Source organism: Salvia splendens, chromosome 19 (genome assembly GCF_004379255.2).
Source record: "Salvia splendens isolate huo1 chromosome 19, SspV2, whole genome shotgun sequence".
NCBI lineage: Eukaryota > Viridiplantae > Streptophyta > Magnoliopsida > Lamiales > Lamiaceae > Salvia > Salvia splendens.
The window spans coordinates 26,789,955-26,815,438 of NC_056050.1; the positions used below are offsets into that span (position 1 = coordinate 26,789,955).

A 25,484-nucleotide genomic window follows, 5' to 3' on the forward strand; every position below is an offset into this window, starting at 1 on the left:
CATTTTCGTTAAAAACTAACGGTCAACATTATCTTTTGGATTTTTTGGTCCTGCACATATGGATATTTGATCATTTTGGTCCTGCACATATGGAATTTTGATCATTTTGGTCCTCCGTCAACATTTTCGTTAAAAAGTAACGGTCAACGGCCGATTTTTGACTAAAACAATGGGTTGGGTCGGGTCGTGTTTGGGTCGGGTTTGGGTTACACGTTAAGAAAAAAAATAATTATTTTTTATTAATTAAAAAATTATAAAACTTTAATTTTTAGTTATTTTTGTTGATTAAAAATATTATAACGACTAAAACATGATGTTATTATACGATTTAAACATGATATTACACGATAAAATAAAAAATTACCAAATTAAAATAATCATTTTTTAATCAAAATAATAAAATTAAAGTATACTAATATTAAATCTATATAATAAAATTAAATAATTAAAAAAATATTTTTAATAAAATCTAAGCATAATGTTTTCTTCAAATTCATGAAAAAATTAATTAAAAAATACTATACTTTAATTTTATTAATTAAAAAATATTAATTAATTTTTTAAGAATATTATGCTTAGATTTTAACGAAAATATTATGCTTAGATTTTAAGAAAATATTATTTTTTTCTTAACGTGTAACCCAAACCCGACCCAAACACGACCCGACCCAACCCATTGTTTTAGTAAAAAATCGGCCTTTGACCGTTAGTTTTTAACGAAAATGTTGACGGAGGACCAAAATGATCAAAATTCCATATGTGCAGGACCAAAATGATCAAATGTCCATATGTGCAGGACCAAAAAATCCAAAAGATAATGTTGACCGTTAGTTTTTAACGGAAATATTGACGGAGGACCAAAATGAACAAATGTCCATATGTGCAGAACCAAAAAATCCAAAAGATAATGTTTAGGACCAAAATCGTAAAATGACTATATGTTCAGGACCAATTTTGGCCTTTACTCTTAATTAATCATAAAATAAATTTCATGGGGCAATTTCTGGACTACTCATTTAATAAAAATGAGTGGTTGATAATGAATCTTAGTTCTCAATTAGGCCCAAAAATCTCAATTGATCAAAACCCAATATATAGTTTTGTTTTCAATAAAAAAATTAATATATGGTGATGGGATAAGACAATAATAATTCCTAAAAAATGAGTTATTTTAATTAAAATTAAATTTGATTGATTTCATTGCCTATATCGTTTGGCACATCAACGATGGGCATGTGCCCAATACAAGGAAAAAGAATTCGTGAAGTCAAACGCAATGAAAATTGATGTTGATGTCATATGTCATCGTTGATAGAAAACTGGAAAACTGGAATAGGATCCCATTCCAGAGCAGGGGATCTTGCACAGCAGGGGATCCCATTCTTAGAAAACTTTTTTCTTTTCACGATTGTGTCAGACCTAATGAGGTTTGAATTGAGATCATGCCTGAAAATGAAGGGGGCGACGTTGGAGATTGTATCCCATGCAACATGTGTCCCAATGGAGAAGATCTTGGGCGTGACAAATGTCAACTCCACTACACAAGCGCACATCTTCCCAGTAAAGCATCTCATACATACAAAAAATATCATACAATAGCATCTAAGCTTCTTTCTTCGTGCATTTAAATGATCTTAACCAAAGAATTAGTCATTCCTTACTGATTATTAGGGTGTGTGGTGTAACTACGATATCGTAATATCTTGTTGAGCACGGAACACGAGGCCTTTACAAAGTAAAGCTTGCAAATATGATATTGATTTGTATACTTTTGCATGCCACAATGTAGGCATCATTAATACTCTTACAAAATTACAATAAAAGTACATATTTTAGATAAGATAACTTCAAGATAAGGGAGTTATCTACTCTAGCAAATCGCCCTAGCATATTTAATTTTAACAGTGGCGGATACAGATAAAAATAAAGGATTACGAATATACCCCCAAAAGTCTAAATAGCCTAGTGGTAAATAACTCATCTTTCATGGCATTAACCAAGGATAGAGACCCAACTGTAGCATTTCTGGCTATTCAGTTCATTGGTGTTTATTTATGGTCCCTAACTAATGTTTAAAATAGTGAACTATTTTCATGTAATAACACTAAAAATAATACTTTTTATGCACAATGAAGGGACTTATTGCAAAAAAAAATTTAATAACTAAAGAATATAAATTTGATTGAATTTTATACTTCTAAGTAATTTTAATTATTTATCGTACACTCATTATAAAATTCCTGGATCCGACACTGAATTTTAGTACTACTATACCATAATAAAAGATATACTATCACTTCAAACAAATTAAACCCATTGTTAGATTAATTGGGCCGCTTGGAATATACATTGAACCCATGGATGATGGGCCGAAGGCCCAATTCATCAATTCAAACCGTTAATGGTTTGCAGAAAAGCCTCGCGCCAAAGTGTATTGAGAGGGGGAGAGAGAGACTGAAAAATGCGGAGGCAGCTCGGCGTTTACCCAGCTCCATTTCACTCGATCACCGCCGCTGGTAACCGATTCTTCTTTTCTGGAAAGAGAATGCTAAATCTTAATCCAATATTGATAGAGAATTTCCTCGTGAATTGTGAAAAGAGATTTAATTTGAGTCTGGATTTGTTGTAATTGTGGAATTGAATTAATTAGGGTTTTGTTGGTGAAATAATTTGTGAAGATGATTTGATTGGTGTGATCATACTAAATGTTTCCGTTTTGGTATTCAACTGCGGTTTCTCGAATTAAACACCAAAAGTTGTTTTCAATTGTATTAGTTATAGCATGCTCAACGGCGTCAAATTTTGGTTTGATGGCACAGTTTTCATTTTTTGTGTTTCTCTCTCTGTACCAACACCGAAATCTCCTGTTGTTTTAACTATAATAAGATCTCTCCTTATTTTTTCTCTCTCTCTCTCTGACACTCATGCATTCTAGCTTGGTTGTTCATGCTATAATTGTTTTACCTATCTATCCATGGCACTTTAGAGGTTTAAATCACTTTCTGAAATTCTATTTAAAATCCATTGCTTGCTTTGTCAATCATACATAGTAGAGAGAGAGAGACAGAGAGTTAACAGAGTGAAAAAAATGAGAAGGCAGCTCACTAAAATCGTTGGAAACGGTCGTTTAACCAAATTAATGTGGCCAAAATCTGTGTATTCATCGTCATTCCTGAATCCCCTATCTCACCAACGCTCTTTCTCGGAGTATTCCACTCTTTTGAGTTCCCATTTATGGAAAATGTGCAGTCCCAATGGCGTTAGAGTTAGAGGGACGATCCACAGTGGGGCTTTTCCCAGCTCCCTTCTTGCAAGAAGGGTTTTCTCAAACGCACTTTTGCAGGGGCGACACAGATTTCCTGTTAAGCATTGTAGCAGAAGATCATTCAGCTCCTTTTCACTCTACCACCGCCTTTGGTACTCTCTCTCTCCATATATATGTATGATATGCAAACTAGTTTTTGTTTTTTTGGAAGGGAGTGCTAGATCTTGTTCTAATATTGATGGAGATTTTCCCCGGTGAATTGTGTTTCTTTCTCAGTTTGCATTTGCTGAAATTATGGTGTACTATTATTTGAGTTTTGTAGTAAAATTAATTTGTAAAGATGATTTATAGGTGAGATCAGACATGCCTCATTTTGTTCTCAATTGAAAGGAAAATAGTTTTGACGAAGACATCAATGAAAACTTCAAACATCACTTTGCTGGACCGTTTCTTCATCATTAGTGAAGCTACTAGTTACTGTTTTTTTTGTAGTTGTCTAGTCTTGATATATTGGGATTGGCTTGTGCAAGGTGATGGCAATGATTCAGTTGAGTTTCTTAGCTGTGTACCCAAAAAATGTGTATATGTGAATGTTTATTGTAGACCTTCTTGATGCTATCTTGCATAGGCATTGAAGTGATATGAGTAAGAAAACCATGATTCTTTTTCGTGTTATAGGAGAAGGCTTACAACCAATGGAGTTGTGCTAGGATTGATGGTGACAAATGTTGCCGTCTTTATACTATGGAGGGTTGCAGGCATTGCGTTTATGGTGAAGAATTTCACGGTAAGTTGTTCATAGCATGTGAGTTTTTAAAGAAGGTGACACTAGAAGTGTTTATTTTGTTTATTTTTACTTCTCAGATTTCTGTAGACAACATTCTAAGTGGCCGGCTGCACACGCTAATTACCAATGCTTTCAGTCATATAAACCAGCTTCACATTATTTCAAATATGATCACACTCTACTTCTTTGGAACAGCTGTAAGATGACATGGCTTTCGTTATTTGATTTTCAGTTCTTCTTTGTTAGGGTTATTCTGTAGTGATGTATTTCAGCTGACTGCAATCTCATTTCACACATAGGAAGATGTTTAGGACCGCAATATTTGCTGAAGTTGTATCTAACTGGTGCACTTGCTGGCTCGATCTTCTATGTGGCATATAAGGCTTTCATAGCACCATTATTCCACAAGGTGAGGCTGTCGAATTCGTTGAAATTTGTAGTTTCTTCTATCGAGCTCTTATGTTTCTTCTCGTCTGGAAATTGGGACCACGGCCATGGTACAACCCGTTTATATGTTTCAAATCATAAAACGTTATATAGAATAGACCAAATTATGTGAACTTGACATTATTAAATAACATGCTTGTTGAGTAATGTCAACTGTGCAGTACTTGCTAACAAATTTTGCAAATGATGTCTTATTCTTGTTCATTCTTTTTTGTGCCTAGATTGATAAGCGAGGTTTTCCCCACTCGATGGCTCCAGCACTGGTACACTATTCTAATCAATTTTGTCTTGTTTTCTTCTTGATCTATGAGGTCTTTCCCTTTCAAGATCTCCCCGTGAAACATTGCCATGATAGATCTTCTTTTAAGCATGAATGAAACTGGCTGAAAATGAGACTGCGATTACAACATTAGTGATTCTGTCCCTCACTTTTTTAGGGTGCAAGTGGTGCTACGACTGCGATATTGCTGCTCTATATATTTCTATTTCCAAAAAAGACCATCTTTTTCGATTTCATTATACCAGTTAAGGTTAAGAAAGACTTCTATATGAAAACAAATTAGAGGAAAAATGTTGATCCACTCATTTTTCTTCCTAATGTTTTGCTAGGGGGTTCTTATCATTGGCAAGGACATTTTGAGGGTACTGCTGGTACGTTTACCGTTGAAATTCGATTCATCGTCGTAATACTCAATAGTTGAAACGCGTATTTGTAATGCTGGTCCTCCATCCGCTCATGCTATAATGCTAGCACATGTAATTGTCTCATTGTCTGAAACTTGTGTCCTTTGCTGCTCTGAATCTCTGATATTTAGCGTTGTCATCTTCTTTCGTATCAGGGTGACCGAGAAGTTGCAGGATCCGCTCATTTAGGTGGAGCAGCAGTGGCTACCGTTGCGTGGCTGCAGAAGAGGAAGGACGCTTTGGTCGATTCTGAGATTTCTAACTCATTATAGTCTAGATTCTTTGTGTTATTGGATTATCTTTCAGTGGCTATGAGATTTTAATTATGAAATGAGTTGCATTTTGCCAATTTTATGCTCTTTCGCATTCCCTGCTCGAGCTGAACTCGTGCCGGATCTAATATTAAAACGGGACGAGTGCTTCTAAATTCACGAACTTTCGCTTCATTCTAGTTTCACGCGTGAACTAAGTCTCTGAGTGAACGGAGATAACATTCATTTACATGAATATATTTTTATCAATTCAATGATTTTCTCATCCAATTTATGGAGGACCGAAGGGAGTAATTTTTTTACGATGTTGACAAACTTAATACTCAAAACTCATCAACACAGTCACATTTCAATATGAAAAGCAAACTATTACAGTGAATAATCTGCCATTAAGCATCCAGACAGCAGCAATTAACTTCTTCATTCGAGGAGCAAGGGAAGTAGCAACACTCGATTTTGGAAACGGAAAATAACATTATATTACAATTCACAATGTCTGAAGCTACTAGATGCCGGCTCCCTACATCAGATGGGAACTAAGCAAACACAGCAAACGACAATTTCATCTTTGAATTGGTAAAGGGGGCGAAGATACTACTTGCCATCTCCGAAAAGATATCCCAGCGAAGATCCGCCTCCTGGCGCAGCATGGACTTTGGTGGATGGTCGATCCTGCCAAACAAAGTTTATCGCACATCTTTCAGATGAAAACCTCTCAAGAATGACACCGTCACCCCCCACAAATATCATCAATTGCATCAAATTAAAAGTAAGAAGCAACAAATCCAAAGCTGAGATTATATTTGATGGGAATGTGTCATATAGTGATTCAAACAAAAATTTATGCAGGTTTAATTCAACTAAGCAACAAGCCAATAACCATAAAGCTTTGAAGGAGAACAAAGAGGTCTAAAAATGATCTACTGTGCAATGAGATGACGAGCATTCCAATTAAATGAAACCTAGCAAACCCAAATCAAGTATATCCCCGGATCACTTGCACACGGACAGAAAGCTTAACAAAATACTAACTTAAATGACACAATATGTTAACAGAGGCAGACATATACCGTGAGGAAGTTGCCGGTGTTTTGACCATCAGCGCGGAAATAGTTGTTGTTTGTCTGGCTGCCTTGGATGCCAGCTGGAATCTGCTTGGGGGCATCACCACCAGATGGTGCTGCAGCAGATGGCTTCACCGCAGTTGCTGGTGGGGCTGCATTCCTCGTAGGAGCTGAATTCCTAGTAGGCGCGGGCGCCTCCACAGTGGTTGCAGCAGGTCTTGGTGCAGGAGCTTCGTTGCCTCCGAATAGGTACCCCAGAGAACTCTGACCTCCACCGCTGCTAACTCCACGACCCATTATCTCTCAAAATTCCTGAACTGCACCGAGCAACCGGCCGAGATTCAATCAGTTCCTTTACCAATTAGATGACAGGATTCAACATGATAAACACAGTATTAACAGGAGAAACAAATAAACAAATGAAGCAACAACACAAATTTTCATTCAGTTATATACACAATTATTTATCTTCATATCAATCAAAAAATGGTACCGAATTCTGTGAATCAAACATTAATCCTTAAAACTCCTAATTATTTCCACAAAGCTTGAATTTTTTCACATTTTGCCTCTGATTTTCCACCAATCAGTAGTCCACAATTACAATTATTCAGCAAAATCAACTTTAGCAGCTCACACAATTTGTAATAATTTCATATTACCACTGTTGATTGAAAGAGGTCCACCAAATGACAAATGAAACAGCACAACTTTACATTCAACTATACATAATTATTTATCTTCACACCAATCAAAACTGGTACCGAACTCTGTGAATCAAACATTAATCCCTAAAACTTATTTTTTCCACAGCTTGATTTTTTTCCCATTTTGCTTCAGCTTTTCCACCAATCAGTAGTCCACAATTACAATTATTCCGCAAAATCAACTTTAGCAGCTCATAAACACAACTTTTAATAAATTTACATCATCACTGTTGATTGAAAGAGATCCACCAAATCACAAAAAAAGCGAAAAACGAAATAATGATGATAACATTAGTAATAACAAAATTAAACAAAAATATAGGCAATTAAAATATAATCAATAGAAAATGACAGCGGTTTCCACAAAATGTTGTCACATTAAAATCGGCACCAAAAACGGTAGATCTGGAAACAAACAGCTGAAACAAACGCAAATTGCAGCAAATACGGTTCAAATGAATAAAAATAGCAAGAGAGAGAAGCAGAAAGACGACTGACCTAGATCGAAATTCAGATCTACAGTGAGAAGTTGCAATCAAATGTAGAGAGAGAGAGATAGCTGTGAACTGAGGTGTGAGATGAAAGCTAACGCCACATGCATTGTATTTAAAAGAGATAATTTGAATATATTCCCGTTAGATTAAGTTGATTTTTTTAATTAAGTACCATATTGTAACTGTAAATATAAATGGAACACAGCTGCAATTTAAAAATTCAAATGAACTCATCCACCAATAATTTGATAAAATTATACTACTATCATTTAAAAAGAAATACTATGCGATTAGTTATATAAGAAACGACAAATCCGATTTTTAATTGTATAATATACTAGTTTAGATAATAAATTCTTAGGAAATTAATAGAGAATAAAATATAAAAGAAACAATAATCCCCATTATTCGAATCATTCTTTCATTCTGAAACTATTTATGTTTGCCATTTTGATAGCACTTTAAAAAATTTATACTACTAGTTGATTTAGAACATACTATTATCTTGAATATATTGAAAAGAGATAGTGTTTGTGTCTCTTCTTAGGATTATTATTTATAAATGAAAATATATCTAGAATATAAAATTAGATGTAATAAAAAATTGCTTTAATTGATACGATAAAGTACAAAGAATTTGATTCGCAAAATAATTATTTAAATTAATTTTTCGTTCTTTTGTAAAGGGGATTCCATGAGAAAACAGTGCTTAAATATTTAATTTTTATTAGATTGGAATTTTCAAACTTTTGAGTATTAGTTAGTGTAGCTGACTTTGACATATTGAAGGCATAATGTTAGTACTTGGTTAATGTCAAAATTATGTGTGAAAATTTGCTCCACTTCAAGTTATGCTATTTGTTGAGTGTATTTGCTAGAGAATAAAGTTATCATGTTTAGTTAATATCTGAAAAACAATAATGCCAAAAATATACCGATTTAATGTAATACATGAATAATATAGATGTGATTTGCGAGCATTCTAACACACTCGTTGATCGTCGTCACATATAGCACGTCGTTTACAACTACTCATATTACCCGGTTCGAATATTTACTTAATACACACAAAAATACCATGCATATTTCATTCTTTTTCATTTCGTGTAGTAGTAGTATATTATAACTAGTTGGTAAAATTTATTGAAATACTACCTTCATTAAATATATACAATATAAATAAAATATAAATTTCATAAAATTAGTGGAGTACAAAACCCACAAAATTGATACATATTTAAATACATTGGAGGATATTGTGGTCATATATCAATAATTATAATGATATATATTTAAAATTTAAAGGAGTAGATATTTACTATTTCCAGAAAAAGCAAAAATAAAGTCTGCACTATCAAACACAGTAAAACAACCGTCTTATGTTTCTCTCTTTCTATTCCCAGGAAATAACGTAAAACATTAGGTCCAATCTTGTACATGATTTTGATGACAGATTACCTACGAAAGTAACTATGCATATGTCTTCCCCTACTCATACCGGTTCAGAGATGTAAGGGACAATTCATTAGGTGAGTTCTATAATCTATGCAACTCATAATCTATGCAACTCATTATTACATAGGGATTACGTGACAAACAAATGTCTTATTTTGTCTTTCGTAGGACCAGGAGGGGATCTCCGTGTTTACTTAGAGGGGTTGGCCGAAGCAGAAAATGTTCAAGAATATGTAAAGCAAAACCTATTCGGCCAGAGGCCCAAATGTCGTATTTTGTCTTTCGTAGGACCAGGAGGGGATCTCCGTGTTTACTTAGAGGGGTTGGCCGAAGCAGAAAATGTTCAAGAATACGTAAAGCAAAACCCATTCGGCCAGAGGCCTATAACGGAGAAAAATCTTTCCTGGGGCTACTATCGCAAGGTTATCGCTGCAAACTCCACACCATCCCGAGAAACAGATATTGGCAGCCATCAATCATGAACTATGTAAGTCTTGATCCCTAAGCCTCACGCGTAAACCACAATACTGCCCACCATAGATTAATAGTTTAGTTATCGTAAAGCACCAGCACCAGCACCAGCACCAGCATCAACAATCTCTCAACTGTTGCTTTTGGTTTCTCGATTCCCTGCTTAACTTTTTTCTTTTTTCTTCTCTAAAAAAGTTTTATTGTATGTAAATGGATGGTTAGTTTAATGTAAGTTAGATAGATTTTTGTATGATGAGTTTTGAACTAATGTGTTATGGTGTACGATGAGATGTGATTTTCAATTGGAAGGCATAAAAAGAAACACTATAAATTGGTGGAAGAAATGAGTGATTGGTATGTCGTTTAAAAAAAATACTACAGTATATAAAATGATTTCAATGTGGAAAATTAGTTTACTAAAATTAATATCTCAATTACTGATTAAATTTAGCCATCATTTATTGCTGCAAGTAGGGTTTTTTTTTGGGCCTAAACAGCAGCCCAATTTTATTGTATTCACAATATGTAATACGTCACTGTCTTATACTCTTATTCCATATAATAGTCACGGTCTTATTCACTCCACAAATTATTTTCAGTTCCTTTTGTTGAATTCGATTTGAATGAATTCAGAGGGGATTTGTTGTTCTTCTCAGTGATGGAATTGTCTGGAAGAAAAACACAGTCACATTTTTTTGCCTCTAATGCTTTTGCTATAGATCTATCAAAATGATAGATTTATGCTTTGGACATGAATATCATATAGTGGAGTATTAATTTAGTCATTCAAATGTAAATGAATAACTTTTATTTGTTAGCCCCACCCTTTGGTAAAGATTTTCTATTTTTCTAATTTCTTGTATTTGGATATTTTTTCAGTTTTTTTTAATAGTTATTTTTTCAATTGATGATATAACAAAGGTTTTTGTAGAAAAAAAATGCGGGAACGAGGTAAAATTAAATAGATAACATTCACCAAATTGAATAACTCTTAATCTTAATCAAAAATTTCGAGCATGGTGATGCTCTGGGAGAAAATTAAAAATTTTGAGCATGGTGATGCTATGGGAGAAAGTGAAAGTCTATGGCGGTCCTAGGCCAAGCAGGGCTACACTTGCAACTACATTGATGATGACAACCGTCAGTATATCTTTGGTGGAATAGACCAAGACGGCCGCACTTCACTTGCAACTACATTGATGATGACAACCGTCAGTAATCTTTGGTGGAATAGACCAAGATGGCCGCACTTCGAATCAAGTTAGTGGATGGCGGTCCTATGCCGAACTGGGCTACACTTGCAAGTGCATTGATGATGACAAATGTTTGTATATCTTTGGTGGAATAGACCAAGATGACCGCACTTCGAATCAAGTTTACGTACTCGATACTTGTAGTTTCTCTTGTTATCAATTTACTTTGTCTTTGTTCTTAAAATGTGTTTTTACCTCATCATTATATGCACAAGTTGTTATCACTATGCACATCACTGAAATTTGCTGATCGAGATTCAAAAGAAACCAATACAATCCTCTAAATAACAATAACCACTCACATCGTTGAAATTTAAAGCCGATCTATCAACATTCAACTAGAACCAACCTCTCTCATAAATATTAGCAATCCATAACTAGAGTGATTAGCATTTACAAAAATAATTAAAAATAAAAACGATTCTTTAATTTTTTAAATTATAAGGTTTTTGTTTTAATGTTTTTAAATAAGCTATATTAAAAAATAAAAATAATGTTATCTTTTTCGAAGTAAAAATATTTACAACCTGTATATATAGATAAATTGATTTTTTTAATTATATTTAGTAGTATCATAATTAGACACGTACACAATATCATTCCAGATCATAACCAATTAACTACCTATTTAGTCAAAATTTATGAAAAATATAGATTTCTAACTAACATTTTTTGTCGATTAATCATTACAAAATTCAAAGGAAATCTACATCGAGAATCATAGATGGTGATATGTCAACATCTGTTATAAAAATTAAATCTGGTGATTTGTCTCTCCAAACTTTATTCTTATTTCAATTGGAGTGTAATGGGTCAGTTACTACTTTGCTATTGAAATACATTACCATGTCAAACACTATACATCGTTTAAAAATAATTTAAGACCACAATTTTCCTATTTTTTAGTTATGACCTTATTTTTTGTTTTTTTCCAACAACCCTTTGGCATTTTTTCCAGTCGATTTTTATAAAAAAATAAAAATTGTAGATTCAAAGTCAAACCCAATATTTTTAACTACTAAGTCATCATTTCCAAAATATTAGTGATAGCCATATGATAAGAGACATGATTGACATGTAAAGAATGCAGTAATTGAATCACTGTGAATTGAATTTGTTTTCATTTGATAGTGAAATTGATTGACGATTATACTGATTTTTTATTTTTATTCGAAATCAATATTCCTTTATCCCTTTCACTCTTCCTTTTTTTCCGCGGCTAACCATCACCCGTCACCGGTGCCAACATCAATTACTAATAGCAACGAAAAATTCTCAATTTCACATCAAATAAAATGTTAAAAAGAAAATCGAAATCAACAATCCAAAAATATCGAAAACACCAATTAAGAGACTTGTTCTATTTATGAAAACTTTTTCTCAACCTTTTTCTTTTTTTTCTTTCATATTCACTTTTTCTTTTTCATATTTTATTTATTACCCGTTAAAACTTGCATCATCCACATATAAAACTATTTCTAATAATTGAAGATACTATAAATATTTTTCTCTTTTATAGTACTTTTACTACTTTGTAATAGAGGATCTAAATTGGAAAATTGAATCAGTCATTGGTAAGGAGAGGGTAAGGCCATCCACAACGCTGTCTCTATACCGTCTCTTAAACCGTCTCTTAACTACTATTTGAGCACTATTTGAGGGCCCCACTGTCCTTTTTTCCTCCATCTCTTAACTAAGAGACGGAGGCTGCAACGCTCCGTCTCTTAACCGTCTCTATACCGTCTCTTAATTACTATTCATTCAATTTAATTTATAATTTTTTTTAAAACCCAATTCAATTTAAACAAACACACTTTATTAAAATTAAAACAATATTACAACTTAACATTAAAAAAGCGAAGACATAATTAAAATTCTAAAAAAATAAAAATGACATAATTTAATATTCTCCGCCAAAGTTTTCCCAAATGTGCTCAATTAGATCCTCTTGGAGTTGGGTGTGGGCGCTAGAGTCGCGTGTCCTTGCCCGAATAGCCAATCGTTCTTGTATAGATGGATGCGCTCCACTTCGCGGCGGACTACTTGCAGTTGAGCTTCTGGGGGATTCGGGGTCGAACCAATTTCCGGCATCGGGTCCTTCGTCTCGGACAATCATGTTGTGCAAGATTATGCACGTATACATGATGTCGACCATGCTCTCCATGAACCACGAACGAGCCGGGGCTTTGATGATGTTGAAGCGCGCTTGGAGAACCCCGAACGCCCTCTCCACATCCTTGCGCGCAGCCTCCTGCTTCTGCGCAAAAAGAGCCTGCTTTGGGTTCGCTGGCCTGCCGCACGTCTTCACGAAGGTCGGCCACTTCGGGTAGATGCCGTCGGCGAGATAGTACCCCATTTTATACCGTCGGTTGTTGGCGACGAAGTTGATGGCCGGCGCTTTACCATCCAAAACTTCGGTAAAGAGGTCGGACTGTTGGAGCACGTTTACGTCGTTGTTCGAGCCAGGGACCCCGAAGTACGCGTGCCAGATCCAAAGTCGGTAGTCGGCAACGGCCTCGAGTACAACGGTTGGGTGGGTGCCTTTGTGGCCGCTCATGTAGGAACCCCTCCAAGCCACCGGGCAATTCTTCCATTGCCAGTGCATGCAATCGACACTGCCAAGCATCCCGGGGAATCCGTGCACTTGTTCGTGCAGGTTGAGGAGGAACTGACAATCCTCCGTGGTTGGCCTCCGGAGAAATTCGTCACTGAAGGCTGCCCGGACGCCTCTGCAGAAGTTGAGCAAGCACAAGCGCCCAGTACTGTCTCCGATGTGCAGGTATTCGTCGAATATGTCGGCCGTTTGTCCAGTCGCAAGCTGCCGGATGGCTGCAGTACATTTCTGCAGCGTCGTGTGGCTGGGACGACCGACCGCGTCGAACCCTTCTCGGAAGAACTCCTCCCTGGCCGCCAAAGTATTCGCTATGTGGAGAAATAGCGGTTTCCGCATGCGGAAACGACGACGGAAATAGGTATCTCCCCAAATCGGGTTATCGCAGAAGTAGTCGCGTACTAACCGTGCGGCGGCTTCCTCCCGGTTCCGATTGATGTACTTCCGGGAGCGTCGTGGGGGTGGTGCGGCTTCCTCCGCCTCTCGTCGTCGATCTTCTTCGAGTGATTGTTCCATTAATTGGCGCATTTGCTCAAAAGGATCCATTTGTTTGAGTTGATTGAAGATGGAAATTGGAGTGATAGAGAGGATTTGAGAGGAATAGATGTGTGTTTGTGTTTGAAATGAGTATGGAATAGAATTATTTATAGAGTAAAAAAATTAAAAATTTAAAAAATGAAAATAAATATTTAACGGTAATATTACCGTTTGAAAAAAAAAAAAAATTTTTTTTATTAAAAATAGATTTTTAAAAAAAAAAAATGAATTATTGCGTCATCAGTGACGACGCCCACTCGCGGGCCAGCGAGTGGGCGTCACGCACGCATGGGGACGTGCCACGTGTCTCGGGCGCGTGGCGAGACAGCTCGTCTCGTGTCTCTCCGAGACGAGCTACGCGACGAGCCGGTCGCGAGCTGGAGACGAGATGGCCGCTGCAATGCGTCTCGCGGGGGTCTCGTCTCTCCGAGACGAGACGCGAGCCCAGCGCGAGACGCGTTGTGGATGGTCTAAACCTCTTTGTAAGACAAAATCATTTGTAGATGTTGACAGTTTTAATGGCGGCTGCTGAGCTGGCCTACTCATCTCCTCCCTCCTTCAATTCTTCACAATTTAATGCTACTTGCTATATTTTTCACTCACCTCAAATGTTCCTACCTTTTCTTTCCCATCATGCCTCCCTCTACGCATAAATCATAGTACCCCACACCTTCTTTCAACACCTGACCGCTTCGGCTCTCCGCAATTTCCCTCTTTTTTCCTTCACATTTCACTCACGCATTTCATCGAACACATTCTCTCATCGGATTCCGAAACGCACTGGCTGAAATCGTGTTAGGGAGCTCGATTATCTGTAGATTCTGCCACATTTCTTTCTAATTTTGGCGGTAAAGATCTGATTTTTTTTCAACATTGAGCTCAATGAGCTGAATTTTGAAGGGATTTTGATGGATTTGAGCTGTGCGTTGCGTTGATGGAGATGGATTGTTTAATGAAATGACAAATTGAGTGGAATTGAAGATTGCTCCTGTGAGCACCAACTGTTTGTATTTATTCACTTTTTTGGAGGTGTTTGGCTTTTTTGGAGAATATATCTGGTTTTGCAGAGCTGTTGATGACTAGGCATAGTTGGTAGCATTTTGTTTGATTATTGAGGAGAGAGATGGCAGCACAGTTCTTGCATTCTTTGATAGATGAAAAACAAGATTTGCAGATAGGGTGTATGAATGGGATCTTTCACAAGTTTGATCGTCAACACATGCTGAGAAACACCACTAAGAGGCTGCCTCCGCGTCCCGGTAAAGCTTTTCTTTGTGGAAGTTGGTTTAGGAAAGTTATCAAAACTGTTTATATTTTGGTTTGATTTTGTTACTGCTATTGCTATATTGAATGGCTGTTGTTGTTTATGTGATGCTTGTTAATCGTCTTCATAATCTCGTCTTGTGTTATTGTGAAATTTGCTTCTTCTGTTGCGGATTGATGTCTTAGCTTCGGATGGTGGTGTTTTGTGGCAGTGTTGTTTTAAGAAAGTTAGCATAATTGTTTATCTGCTTTACACATTTTGGTTTGGAATCGTCTTCTTAATCTTGTCTTGCATTATTGTGAAATTATCTTGTGCTATCAAGGATTGATGTCTCAGCTTCGGATGGTGGTGTTTGTGGCAGTGTTGTTTTAGGAAAGATAACATAATTGTTTATCTGCTTTATACATTTTGGTTTGATTTTCTTACTGTTAATGCTCTATTGAATGGTTGTTTTTGCTTATGCAATGCTTGTTAATCTGTCTTCTTAATGTCGTCTTGCATTATTGTGAAATTTGCTTGTGCTGTCGCGGATTGATGTCTTAGCATCGGGTGGTGGTGTTTGTTCAGGAAGTTCCCACATCAGCAGTAGTGATACATTGCAGAGGGATTCAAAGTCCTCATCACAGGTATTGCCTCTCAGTTTATTATGATGATAAATTTCGAATAGAATTAGGGAAATTGAAGTGTCTGTTCGTCCGTTTATCACGGCTGCTGCTTGCGCAAGGTCTTCTATGGTTTTCAAAATGCACTAGCTCTATTGTATCTTATGGTTTAGATACGAAAATGTGACCATCCTTCGAATTTGTGGTATCATTTTATCGCACCTTTCATATCGTGGTTCGAATAGTTATATGTGACATGATTTGCATCGTCTCATAAATTGTCCGAACCTGTGGAATTTTCGTTTCTTCCACCAACCATTGAAGGTGCCAATGAATAGCTAGACATAGATAGACTCTTCGGTTAAGCATTTTTCGTATGAGGATGGAATTGTGTGCGTGTCGAATTGATATTATGATATTTTGATGCTGCAGGATAAGAATCATTACAAGAATATGCAAGACCGAGGAAGTTACTCCATTGAATCATCAATGGCATCTTTCTCTTCTTCATCTCGTTCATCGTCGTTCTCTTCTCTAGACTGTAACAAAGCTGCCCAGATGGAAGCTGGATCGTTTGACAGAATGATTTTTCCCGAAACACCTTCAAGTGACTCGGCAATGATCGTGCAGCCCCAGTATAGGCGACACAGTCTTGACCTTCGAGATCTGGTGAAGGAGTCGATTTATAGGGAAACTCATGGTTTATCGATGAAAGCCAAGCCTACTGAGAGAGCTGCAGTTCCATTCGTGTCATCAAAAACCAGTGATGGTGGCGACAAGACGTCTGCTGATGTCAAGGAATCTCTGAGAATTCTCACTAAGCTTCAAGAAGTGCCTCGCTATAGCAATGAGCCCGGAGCACTTTTTAGATCATCGTCCCTTTCAATATCAAGAGACGCCACTCGTTTTTCTTATTACGGAGATGGTTCCAATTCTTCTTTGAAGCTTAGAGACCTTCCAAGACTTTCATTGGACAGTAGGAAGAGCTCGATGCGGAGTGTGGGTGTGGTCCAAGGGAAGGTTCAGTCACGCCCTCCGAGCGTTGTTGCAAAGCTGATGGGTTTGGACTCGTGGAAGGAGCCCATCTCGCCACGATGGATGAACTCTGATGGTTCAGTGAAACCTGTGTTGCGGCTTCCCATTGAGCCAGCACCTTGGAAGCATAACGACGGGACGAGGACTTCCCAGAAACCAGCATCCAAAAGTGCAAAGGCGCCTACCGTGTTTCCTTCTGTTTACAGTGAGATCGAGAAGAGATTGGGAGATCTCAAGTTCATGGAGTCGGGGAAGGATCTTAGAGCACTTAAACAGATACTGGAAGCCGTGCAAGTAAAGGGACTCTCGGAAACGCCAAAGGGGCTCTCGAGATCAGTAGACCAGCGAAAACTACCGGCTGATAAAGTGCTTGCTGTCGCAAAGAGAAAGGCCGTTGCTGCACAAAACCACGAGTCTCCTATCGTGGTCATGAAACCGGCTAAATTAGGTGAGAAATCTGGTATATCTGCTGACAAAAGAAAAGGTTCGAACAACAGCAGGGCGAAGTCTAGTGAACGAGAGAGTGCTCCAAATTCTGTCGGTATGAGAAACAACAGAACTCTAAGGACCACTCAGGCTAAAGAGGGGTCTGCAGGGTCGGGTAAGATCTCTGGATCAGTCGGCCCGAGAGTGCAAGAGAAGAAGCTCGAACCGGAGAGAAGGTCTCGACCTCCCACCCCTCCCAATTCAAGCAAGTCAAGAAGGCAGCCAAACAAGCAACAGGCAGAGTCCAATTCTCGCGGTGGAAGACCACGAAGACCAAAGCATAGTTCTCCTCAGAAAAGCGATGATCAGCTGAGCGACGTCAGCGTTGAATCAAGAAATTCAAGCTTCTGTGAAATTGAAGATTCTGTTGAGTCGAATGTCGAATTAAATAGCTCTGAAAGATCTCCGGGGGCAACCGGTTTCGATAGTTCATCTTCAAAGGCTGAATCTAGTTATGTTCCTCCCAAGTTCTCTAGCCCCGTCTCGGTTCTTGACAATGCAGTGTTCGCACACGACTCTCGTTCTCCTGTGAAGTACACAGGGAAGACCCTCAAATGTAATATCTTTAATTTATAATGCATGTGTTTTCTTGTAAGCTGCCATATATAGTAACTAGTGATATTGGTTGAACCCGCAGTTAACGAGAGGGATTCGAACGATGTGGAACGGAGCTCAACGGTGAGCTTCGTTTCCAGCTCCACGGATTCTGGCTCTGCAGTTGACTACATGAGGGAAAGACTTCTGAACATTGATAACTTAGTTCAGAAGCTCAGAAGGGTCAACTCCAGCCACGACGAGGCGCAGACAGACTACATCGCCTCGTTGTGTGAGAACGACGAGAACCCGGACCACAGATACATCTCTGAGATCTTACTAGCTTCTGGCCTCCTCCTTCGGGACCTTGGCTCAAACCTGACGGATTTCCAGTTTCATCAATCCGGCAATCCCATAAACCCCGAGTTGTTCCTAGTCTTGGAGCAGACAAAGGCGAGCGCTTCATCCAAAGACGAGTCCTTCAACTCCACAACCCGGTCGTCATTGGAAACAAACGAAAAGCTGCGGAGGAGATTAATATTTGATGCTGTCAACGAGACTCTCGCAAGAAGATTGGGTCCGGAATCCAAGCCTTGGCAGAGCCCGGTTAAGCTAGCAAGGAGGGCGTTGAATACTCAGAATCTGCTGAAAGAACTGTGCCGCGAGATTGAAGAGCTAGAGACGAGGAGTCCAATGTGCAGTTTGGGTGAAGAGGACGACGGGTGGAAAGCCATTTTCGGCCACGACCTGCTGCTCCAGTCGGACAACTGGATGAGGTTTGATGCTGATGTTTCAGGGGTCGTTCTCGACATTGAGCGGCTCGTTTTTAAGGATTTGATCGATGAGATTGTGCGTGGAGAGGCTGCCGGCTCGATCGCCAAACGAGGTAGCCGGAAACTCCCTGGAAAGTGATTTGCATCCTTGAGCTTGCTGGTGTTCTGCATTCTCTACCTTACATAGGAACTTGGCATAATGGATTGTAGAGATATATTGATTTTTATTGATTATAGAGTAACTATGAAGACTAACATTCAACTTCAAATTTTTTCAAGAAGACTATTGATTATTTGATTTTACTAGTTATGGTAGTCTCATTTGTGTGCTTGAGATTAAAATGGTATGTAAACATTCCAACATTGATGTGAATTACAAAAATACAATTCGTTACCCATCTAGAGTCGATGGGCTTGTTTATTTATTGTTTTTATATTAAATAAATGATACTTTACTCATCTTGATTCAATAGTTTTATTTTTTTCTAAAATTAAATAAATAAAATAAATTGATTTTTTTAGTTTGTAAAATAGCAATGTCAATAACAATTTGTAGGATATTAAACATATAAATCAAATCAAATAATACTATAGATTAAATGAACAAATACTCATATGATGTATTGATGTTCGATAAGTATGAAACATAAATATTTCTGTAGTTAACAATTTCTTAATATAGAGTGTTTTTATCTAAGATTACTATCTTAATTAAGTTTCTAAAATATCTCATATTATGCTAAATTTTGTAATTTAAAATAAATTAAAGGGATATCTTAGTTGAGTCCATTTTATATTAATATAAACCTCAATATTAATCAACTCTTAATTTAAGTCTTGATTATATTCCCCCTTTTATTACTTCGTCAATCCTAAAACCCTCAATTTGGCTCACTTCACTCATAAACCCTAAATTGCAATGTCTCTCCGCCTCGCTCTCCGTCGTTCCCGCCACCTCTCAACCGCCGCCGCCGCCGAAGCCGAGACCGCCGCCGCCAAAATTGTAAACATTTCCGGAGCTAAGAAGCGCCTCCGGAAGGTATACGATCCCGACGAGGCGCTCAAAGTCTACTCCTCCTTCTCCGCCGCCGATGACGCCTCCGCGCCGCCGGCCTCCGCTCGCCACATCCAGGAGCTGGCGGTCCGCCGCCTCGTCAAATCCCGCCGCTTCTCCGACATCGAGGCCTTCCTCGAATCGAACAAATCCAAGCCCCAAATCACCGAGGAGCCATTCGTCTCCTCTCTCATCAAATCCTACGGCGTCGCCGGAATGATCGATAATGCGGTCGCTACCTATAATCAGATGACCGATTTCGGTACCCCTCGCTCGACTCTATCCTTCAATGCTCTCCTCTTAGCTTGTATTAACTCCAAGGCTTATGATCGCGTGCCTATTTATTTCAATGAATTTTCGGAAAAATTTGGTTTAGTGCCGGATAAATTCTCGTATGGAATGTTGATCAAGGCGCTTTGTGAGATGGAATCGCCGGAGATGGCGAAGGAGACGCTGAATGAAATGGAGAAGAAGGGGGTTGAGGTTGGGGCAGTGTCGTTTAGCACGATTTTACACGCATTGTATAAGATTGGGAGGGTTGACGAGGCCGAAGCGTTTTGGGATGAAATGGTGAAAGAGAAGGGGATCAAATTGGATGCAGGGTCTTACAATGTGAGGCTTTCGCATATTCATGATAATCCGGAATCGATGAAAGCTTTAATCGAGGAAATGCAGAATGAGGGGATAAATCCTGATCCGATTAGCTACAACTATTTGATCACTTCCTACTGTGTGAATGGGATGATGAATGAAGCGGAGAAGGTATATGCCGATCTGTTGCAGGCGAAAGGAGTACGGCCGAACGCTGCCACTTATAGGACTATGGTGTTCCATTCGTGTAAGGCAGGAAGGTACGTGAAAGCATATAGGATCTTCAAGCAGAGTGTGAGGGTGGGCAAGATTCCCGATTTCAACACATTGAAGTATTTGGTAAAGGGTTTAACTGAAAAGGGGCGTATGGTTGAGGCTAAAGCTATGGTTCGGACTATGAACAAGAAGTTCCCTCTGGAATTATTGAAGGCTTGGGAGAAGCTTGCTGATGAGCTTGGGTTGACTCGTGATGGCACAGAGGAGGCTGGCGCTAGCAAGGTAGAAAAGGCGGAGGTTGACGCCAGCAAGGTGGAAAAGGAGGGAGCTGATTCTGGTGTTGAATCAGAGAAGGCAAGTGCATGAGTTTGGTCTATGGAATAAGTTTGAGTCATACTCTTTAGACCTGCCTCTGGTTGTGAGATGGTATGTATGAGTTGTCATAAAGCATCAGTTTCTATACTTATGAATATTGATTCTCGTGGCATGACTAGCCGAGGATTGTCCTTATAGCAACAACACCAGTCTCTTGCTGTTCACATGTCTTCTACTTTCCCAATTGATTTGAACATTTCTGTTGCTAGTTTTTTGCTTTATCTCTGGTATTGGTCTTAAAGTTGGCTGTTGTGTTGAGAGCTTTTAGCCTAACTAATCTCGAAAGTTCAAATATATCACTGCTAGGCTTCTTATATTCATTGGTACATAATTGATTTATGCTTTATTAAGCATCTCTTAAATCTCTACCCTTGTAAATCAGTCTACCTGTCTAGGAGGGACTCTGACCAATGTGGAGTTAGGCAGGGTAGAGGTAGAGATCCTTGGGGTTGCGAGATGCGACTGTAGTCTTTGTGTGCATATCTCAAATGCTGTTTTATCTACTATCTGGCACCCATTTGATGCTTATAGATGTTATCTAAGCTGTTTAAATGGGTGTCACGTGTTGGAGCAAACAATCTATGCATACAGAAGGATTATATACACGAGGATTGTATTTACATCCCGCAGCCTCAACCATCTCCACCTCTACCCTGCCTAACACCACATTGGTCCGAGCCCCTGCCTAGGTAGACTGTTTGATGATATGCGTATCAATGATATAGATATTTGCTTGTAAGCTTCATTTGTTTAGATTGTCAGGACTAATTTAAGTTGCTCAATGTGTTTGATTGAGGGGATTTTGATTAAAATCCATCTCGAGGCATTTATGAGTTAAAATGCACACATTTCGCGATTACTTGTTTGATTCTTCTCATGGTTCGAGAATGAACTTGGTCATAGGTTTGGGGGAGTCTAGAGATGCTCATTTTACATGATTTTCTTGTGTTTTTTGTTGTTATTTTTGTCTTGATGCACACATTTTATTCTTCTCATTATTCCAGACGAACTTGGTCTTCGGTTTGGGGGAGTTGATAGATGCTCACGTTACATGATTTTCTTGTGTTTTTTGCTATTATTGTGCCGTGTTTGTGCCTCGTGTTAGTAGTATTTTGGGTTGTTGCGTTTGGGTGTTTTTGTCTACTTTAAAACATTGTCGAGCACTGATAGAGTTGGAGGTTGTTTGGATCAAGATTGAAGAAGAAGACTAAGAATTGAGAAAACGAGCAGTTGGAGTGAAGTGCCGAGTCGAAGCCATCGGAATGACAACCTACGCAAAGGGTGGCCGTTTTTTTTCCAAAACGGGGACGAGTAAGGAGACGACATGGTTGCAGTAAGAATAGAATTTGAAGATAAAGGCTCGGTAATCCTAGGTAGGTATGGGATAAACGGAAGAAGATACAGAAACTTGGGAATTCAGTCTCTAAGTGGGAGATTATTGAAGTATGAAAAGTTAGAATGAACTGCACCCAAGAGCCCTAACCCGGTGATCTATGAGACGTTTAATCTAGCGATATAGAATGGTTAATGTATGAGATCAAAGTACGCATGTTCGAATTCATGTGACACACTTTCAGACTTAATCTTGTTATAATAAGTATAATGTGAGCTGTCGAATTTCAAGATACAAAAAATTTAAAAAGGGCAAGAAATAAATAGTAGTACTAAATGACTATACAGATTTGGGTTATGACAGTGAAGCAGAGTCCAACTGCAAGTGACGATAAATACAAATTCTGAATCACCCATTATTTCTTATTCATTTCTCTGCAGTTTCTGAATGCAATTGCGACCTTTCGAAACTCACGCACACGCTTTAATACAGACTAAAGGTCAATTTTGATTCTTAACATACTGCGATTTATTGATTTTGGTTCAAAACATTATCTTTTGAATTATTCGGTCCCTCACAAATAAAAACGGGTCACATTTGGTCTGAATTTGAATGAACCGTTAAAAGTTAACTGTCAACGAATCTTAATTCGATTTTGACCGGATTAAGTTAATAATTGTGTTTTATTAATGTCTAATATTTAATTAACTAAAAACTAAAAAATTATAATTATTTGTGCAAAATTCGTTTACCGTTAACATAATTATTTTTATTCGTTTACCGTTAGATTCGTTTAGACCAAAATTAATAAATTGCAATATGTTAAGACCAAATTTGTCCTTTACTATTTAATATATGTACTATAATAAAATTAAGATTTTCAGTTGATGAAACCAAAAATGGGACATCAAATAAATAGCATTTTACTGTAAATTATAAGCTTACCCGAAAATGTATGAGGATAAATTGAAGTTTTAACAGAATGTTAGGTTTCTCATTCATGTCTCGATTGAGATACATTAAAAATATTATTACGTTATTAATTTTACAATTAATTATTTCAATACAATTTTTGAGATAATAAATCAAAATAAATATATGAAAAAAACAAATAAATTCAACATGAACTAAACAAAAACGAAACTCATGAATAAGACCATTACATTTGTCTTTCTTCTGTATATATGGTTTAAGACCATTGACATTTTATTTATTGAACAAATAAGAGATGATGTTCAAGCAACTTGAACTTGAATTATTATAAGATTTACCATTTACTGGATTCCTACATTTTTTTATAATCGAATATAAAGGTTAGAAAAAACCTTTTTAAACTTATTCTTATGTGGATTCTTTTAGCTTGTTATAAAATACAAATATTGAGTATTAGTACTATGTAAGTATAATAAAAATATGTGGTCAATATAATTTTTATAAATGAATAAACATTGTTAATTAATCCATCTCAAAACAATTATTCTTTGTACTCCTAGACCATAATTGTTTCACAATAATATCATACCCTTTTAATATTATGGTATCGTATACTAGTTAGTGTAGGTGTACGACCTAATTTTGTTGGTTTGTATTTGTACTCTATCACCTAATTTATTCAATTTGTTATTAGTAATGGTGGTAGGGCTTGATTTTAGCCCACCTCAATGTTATACTACTTCTCTTGAATTATGTTATTTGTGCAACTATGCAAGTACTAAAAAAGTTGGAAAAGTTATTAATTTCGTCATGGTATTAATTTCTATACTAAAATTGCCTAGAAATATAAAATTTCTGATTGCCAGTGCCATTTATGTCCAATAAATATAATTGTTCATCAACCTTAATTAAGTTGCGATTTTTTTTTATTGGGGTGTAATTAACTATTTGCAGGATACAATTAAGTTCGATTTTAAACTTGAACATAACTATTTTAAAAAAAAAAATTAATGCAAGTTTAGTAAGGCGTGCACCCAGAACCATTTCATACCAAAAATTTAGAGAACAATTATTATTTTCCTAGCTAGTTAATTGATTCCACTGAGACATGATAATGATGCTACTAGTTAATTTGTAATTATTGAGATTAGATTAATTAATCGTAGATCATATTACTTTAATGAACTTAGCATACAAACTTTTTAGAATTTTTTTAAGAAAAAAAACAGCATTGATTAATTAGTTATGAAAATATCTAGTAAATAAAACATGTTAATTTGAGTAAACATGTCTTACAGTAAAATTTATAATTTTGACTATATATATGACTGGACTTATTAAAATTATACAGTATATCGTTGCATCGAATTTTTATGTGACAAAAAAAAAATTCTCACTTTTTATCCAACTAATAAAATGCCAAGTGCAATTTAAACATTTCAATCCGTAAATATATATACATAAAATAAAATAAAACGTAGTACTTGTTGATAATATAATTAACATTTATTTAATTCATTTATCGATAATGCCTATAAAGCTAAAGCATTACACAACTAACCTAATCATACATGCATTTAATCACTAGTGTATGCGCTTAACCGGAACTAATTAATGAACTCACACACATACATTTTTACTTCATTCGAGTGAAAATTTTAATTTCCCTTGTAATTAATCGAAACGTCGTGGATATCTTCGTTTTACATTCATGTCATGGTCCATTTGGAATATTTGAAAAAAAAATGATATTTCAAGGTTTTGAATCAAACTGGGAACTTGAGCAAATGAGTGATAAATATAGTGACAAAAAAAGATTGTAGTGAGAATTGATGATATAGTTTAGCAATGAGAAGTTGAGTGTCATATACAAAACTTGATTGGTGCATATGAATAGACTTATTATTACTAGAGTTTTGGTGCTTGAACACATTTGTCAAAAGTATTCAAATGATAGGGCTTTTTTTAGTATATTTTTTCCTAACAAATTACCAAGATTAAGACAAAACATGATTTGTAGTTTGTGCGTTACATATTATAACAATTTTAATTAGAGTAACATTAATTCATGTATAGCTGTGGGCCTTTAGTAAAGATGGTCATATAAACATAAAAGAACTACTAACATGTTATGCATGAAATAAACATAAAATGCGTTTATAATGTTGATATAAATACAGGTTTGGTCAAAATAAATTAAATTATAATTATTCTAAGAAAGTGGTTGGTTTCACTATGAAA

At 36.8% G+C, this 25,484-nt stretch overlaps 4 protein-coding genes across 6 annotated transcripts; 3 read left to right on the forward strand and 1 right to left on the reverse strand.

Moving 5' to 3' along the window:
- Positions 1-3,798: 3,798 nt before the first annotated feature.
- On the forward strand, positions 3,799-5,532 carry LOC121779259 (RHOMBOID-like protein 12, mitochondrial). The gene is made up of 8 exons (XM_042176572.1): positions 3,799-3,830; positions 3,944-4,052; positions 4,130-4,249; positions 4,384-4,461; positions 4,721-4,762; positions 4,937-5,029; positions 5,109-5,150; positions 5,339-5,532. Exons 1-8 carry the CDS (start codon positions 3,799-3,801, stop codon positions 5,453-5,455), a joined length of 633 nt encoding a protein of 210 aa, XP_042032506.1. The 3' UTR covers positions 5,456-5,532.
- Positions 5,533-5,775: 243 nt separating this feature from the next.
- LOC121778097 (protein SPIRAL1-like 1) lies at positions 5,776-7,867 on the reverse strand. 2 transcript variants are annotated; one of them, XM_042175378.1, is made up of 3 exons: positions 7,725-7,867; positions 6,526-6,836; positions 5,776-6,127 (listed from the first exon to the last, which is right to left on the reverse strand). In XM_042175378.1, exons 2-3 carry the CDS (start codon positions 6,814-6,816, stop codon positions 6,050-6,052), a joined length of 369 nt encoding a protein of 122 aa, XP_042031312.1. In that variant the 5' UTR covers positions 6,817-6,836; positions 7,725-7,867; the 3' UTR covers positions 5,776-6,049. The 2 variants fall into 2 exon arrangements, with proteins under 2 accessions (XP_042031312.1, XP_042031313.1); XM_042175379.1 differs by having other exon boundaries at positions 6,526-6,871; positions 7,725-7,803.
- Positions 7,868-14,622: 6,755 nt separating this feature from the next.
- LOC121780152 (protein LONGIFOLIA 2-like) lies at positions 14,623-19,162 on the forward strand. Its single transcript, XM_042177670.1, has 4 exons — positions 14,623-15,306; positions 15,879-15,937; positions 16,346-17,990; positions 18,072-19,162. The coding sequence occupies exons 1-4, from the start codon at positions 15,171-15,173 to the stop codon at positions 18,878-18,880; spliced, it is 2,649 nt and encodes an 882-aa protein (XP_042033604.1). The 5' UTR covers positions 14,623-15,170; the 3' UTR covers positions 18,881-19,162.
- A 439-nt stretch (positions 19,163-19,601) lies between these two features.
- On the forward strand, positions 19,602-22,555 carry LOC121778652 (pentatricopeptide repeat-containing protein At4g36680, mitochondrial-like). 2 transcript variants are annotated; one of them, XR_006045703.1, is made up of 2 exons: positions 19,602-21,028; positions 22,171-22,555. XR_006045703.1 is itself a non-coding variant. In XM_042176037.1 (1 exon), the coding sequence occupies exon 1, from the start codon at positions 19,661-19,663 to the stop codon at positions 20,966-20,968; it is 1,308 nt and encodes a 435-aa protein (XP_042031971.1). In that variant the 5' UTR covers positions 19,602-19,660; the 3' UTR covers positions 20,969-21,218. The 2 variants fall into 2 exon arrangements, 1 of the variants encoding a protein (XP_042031971.1); XM_042176037.1 differs by lacking the exon at positions 22,171-22,555 and having other exon boundaries at positions 19,602-21,218.
- The last annotated feature ends 2,929 nt before the right edge of the window (positions 22,556-25,484 follow it).

What these genes read in the sequence shown, in the direction of transcription:
- LOC121779259 (XM_042176572.1), top strand. Translation starts at nt 3,799, where the DNA reads ATGGCAATGATTCAGTTGAGTTTCTTAGCTGT. An exon ending in CAGTTGAGTTTCTTAGCTGT is followed by an intron (nt 3,831 to 3,943) that starts GTACCCAAAAAA and finishes TTCGTGTTATAG; the next exon opens with GAGAAGGCTTACAACCAATG. An exon ending in ACATTTTGAGGGTACTGCTG is followed by an intron (nt 5,151 to 5,338) that starts GTACGTTTACCG and finishes CTTTCGTATCAG; the next exon opens with GGTGACCGAGAAGTTGCAGG.
- LOC121778097 (XM_042175378.1), bottom strand. Translation starts at nt 6,816, where the DNA reads ATGGGTCGTGGAGTTAGCAGCGGTGGAGGTCAGAGTTCTCTGGGGTAC. An exon ending in ACACCGGCAACTTCCTCACG is followed by an intron (nt 6,128 to 6,525) that starts GTATATGTCTGC and finishes TTTGTTTGGCAG; the next exon opens with GATCGACCATCCACCAAAGT.
- LOC121780152 (XM_042177670.1), top strand. Translation starts at nt 15,171, where the DNA reads ATGGCAGCACAGTTCTTGCATTCTTTGATAGATGAAAAACAAGATTTG. An exon ending in ATTCAAAGTCCTCATCACAG is followed by an intron (nt 15,938 to 16,345) that starts GTATTGCCTCTC and finishes TTGATGCTGCAG; the next exon opens with GATAAGAATCATTACAAGAA. An exon ending in CACAGGGAAGACCCTCAAAT is followed by an intron (nt 17,991 to 18,071) that starts GTAATATCTTTA and finishes TTGAACCCGCAG; the next exon opens with TTAACGAGAGGGATTCGAAC.
- LOC121778652 (XM_042176037.1), top strand. Translation starts at nt 19,661, where the DNA reads ATGTCTCTCCGCCTCGCTCTCCGTCGTTCCCGCCACCTCTCAACCGCC.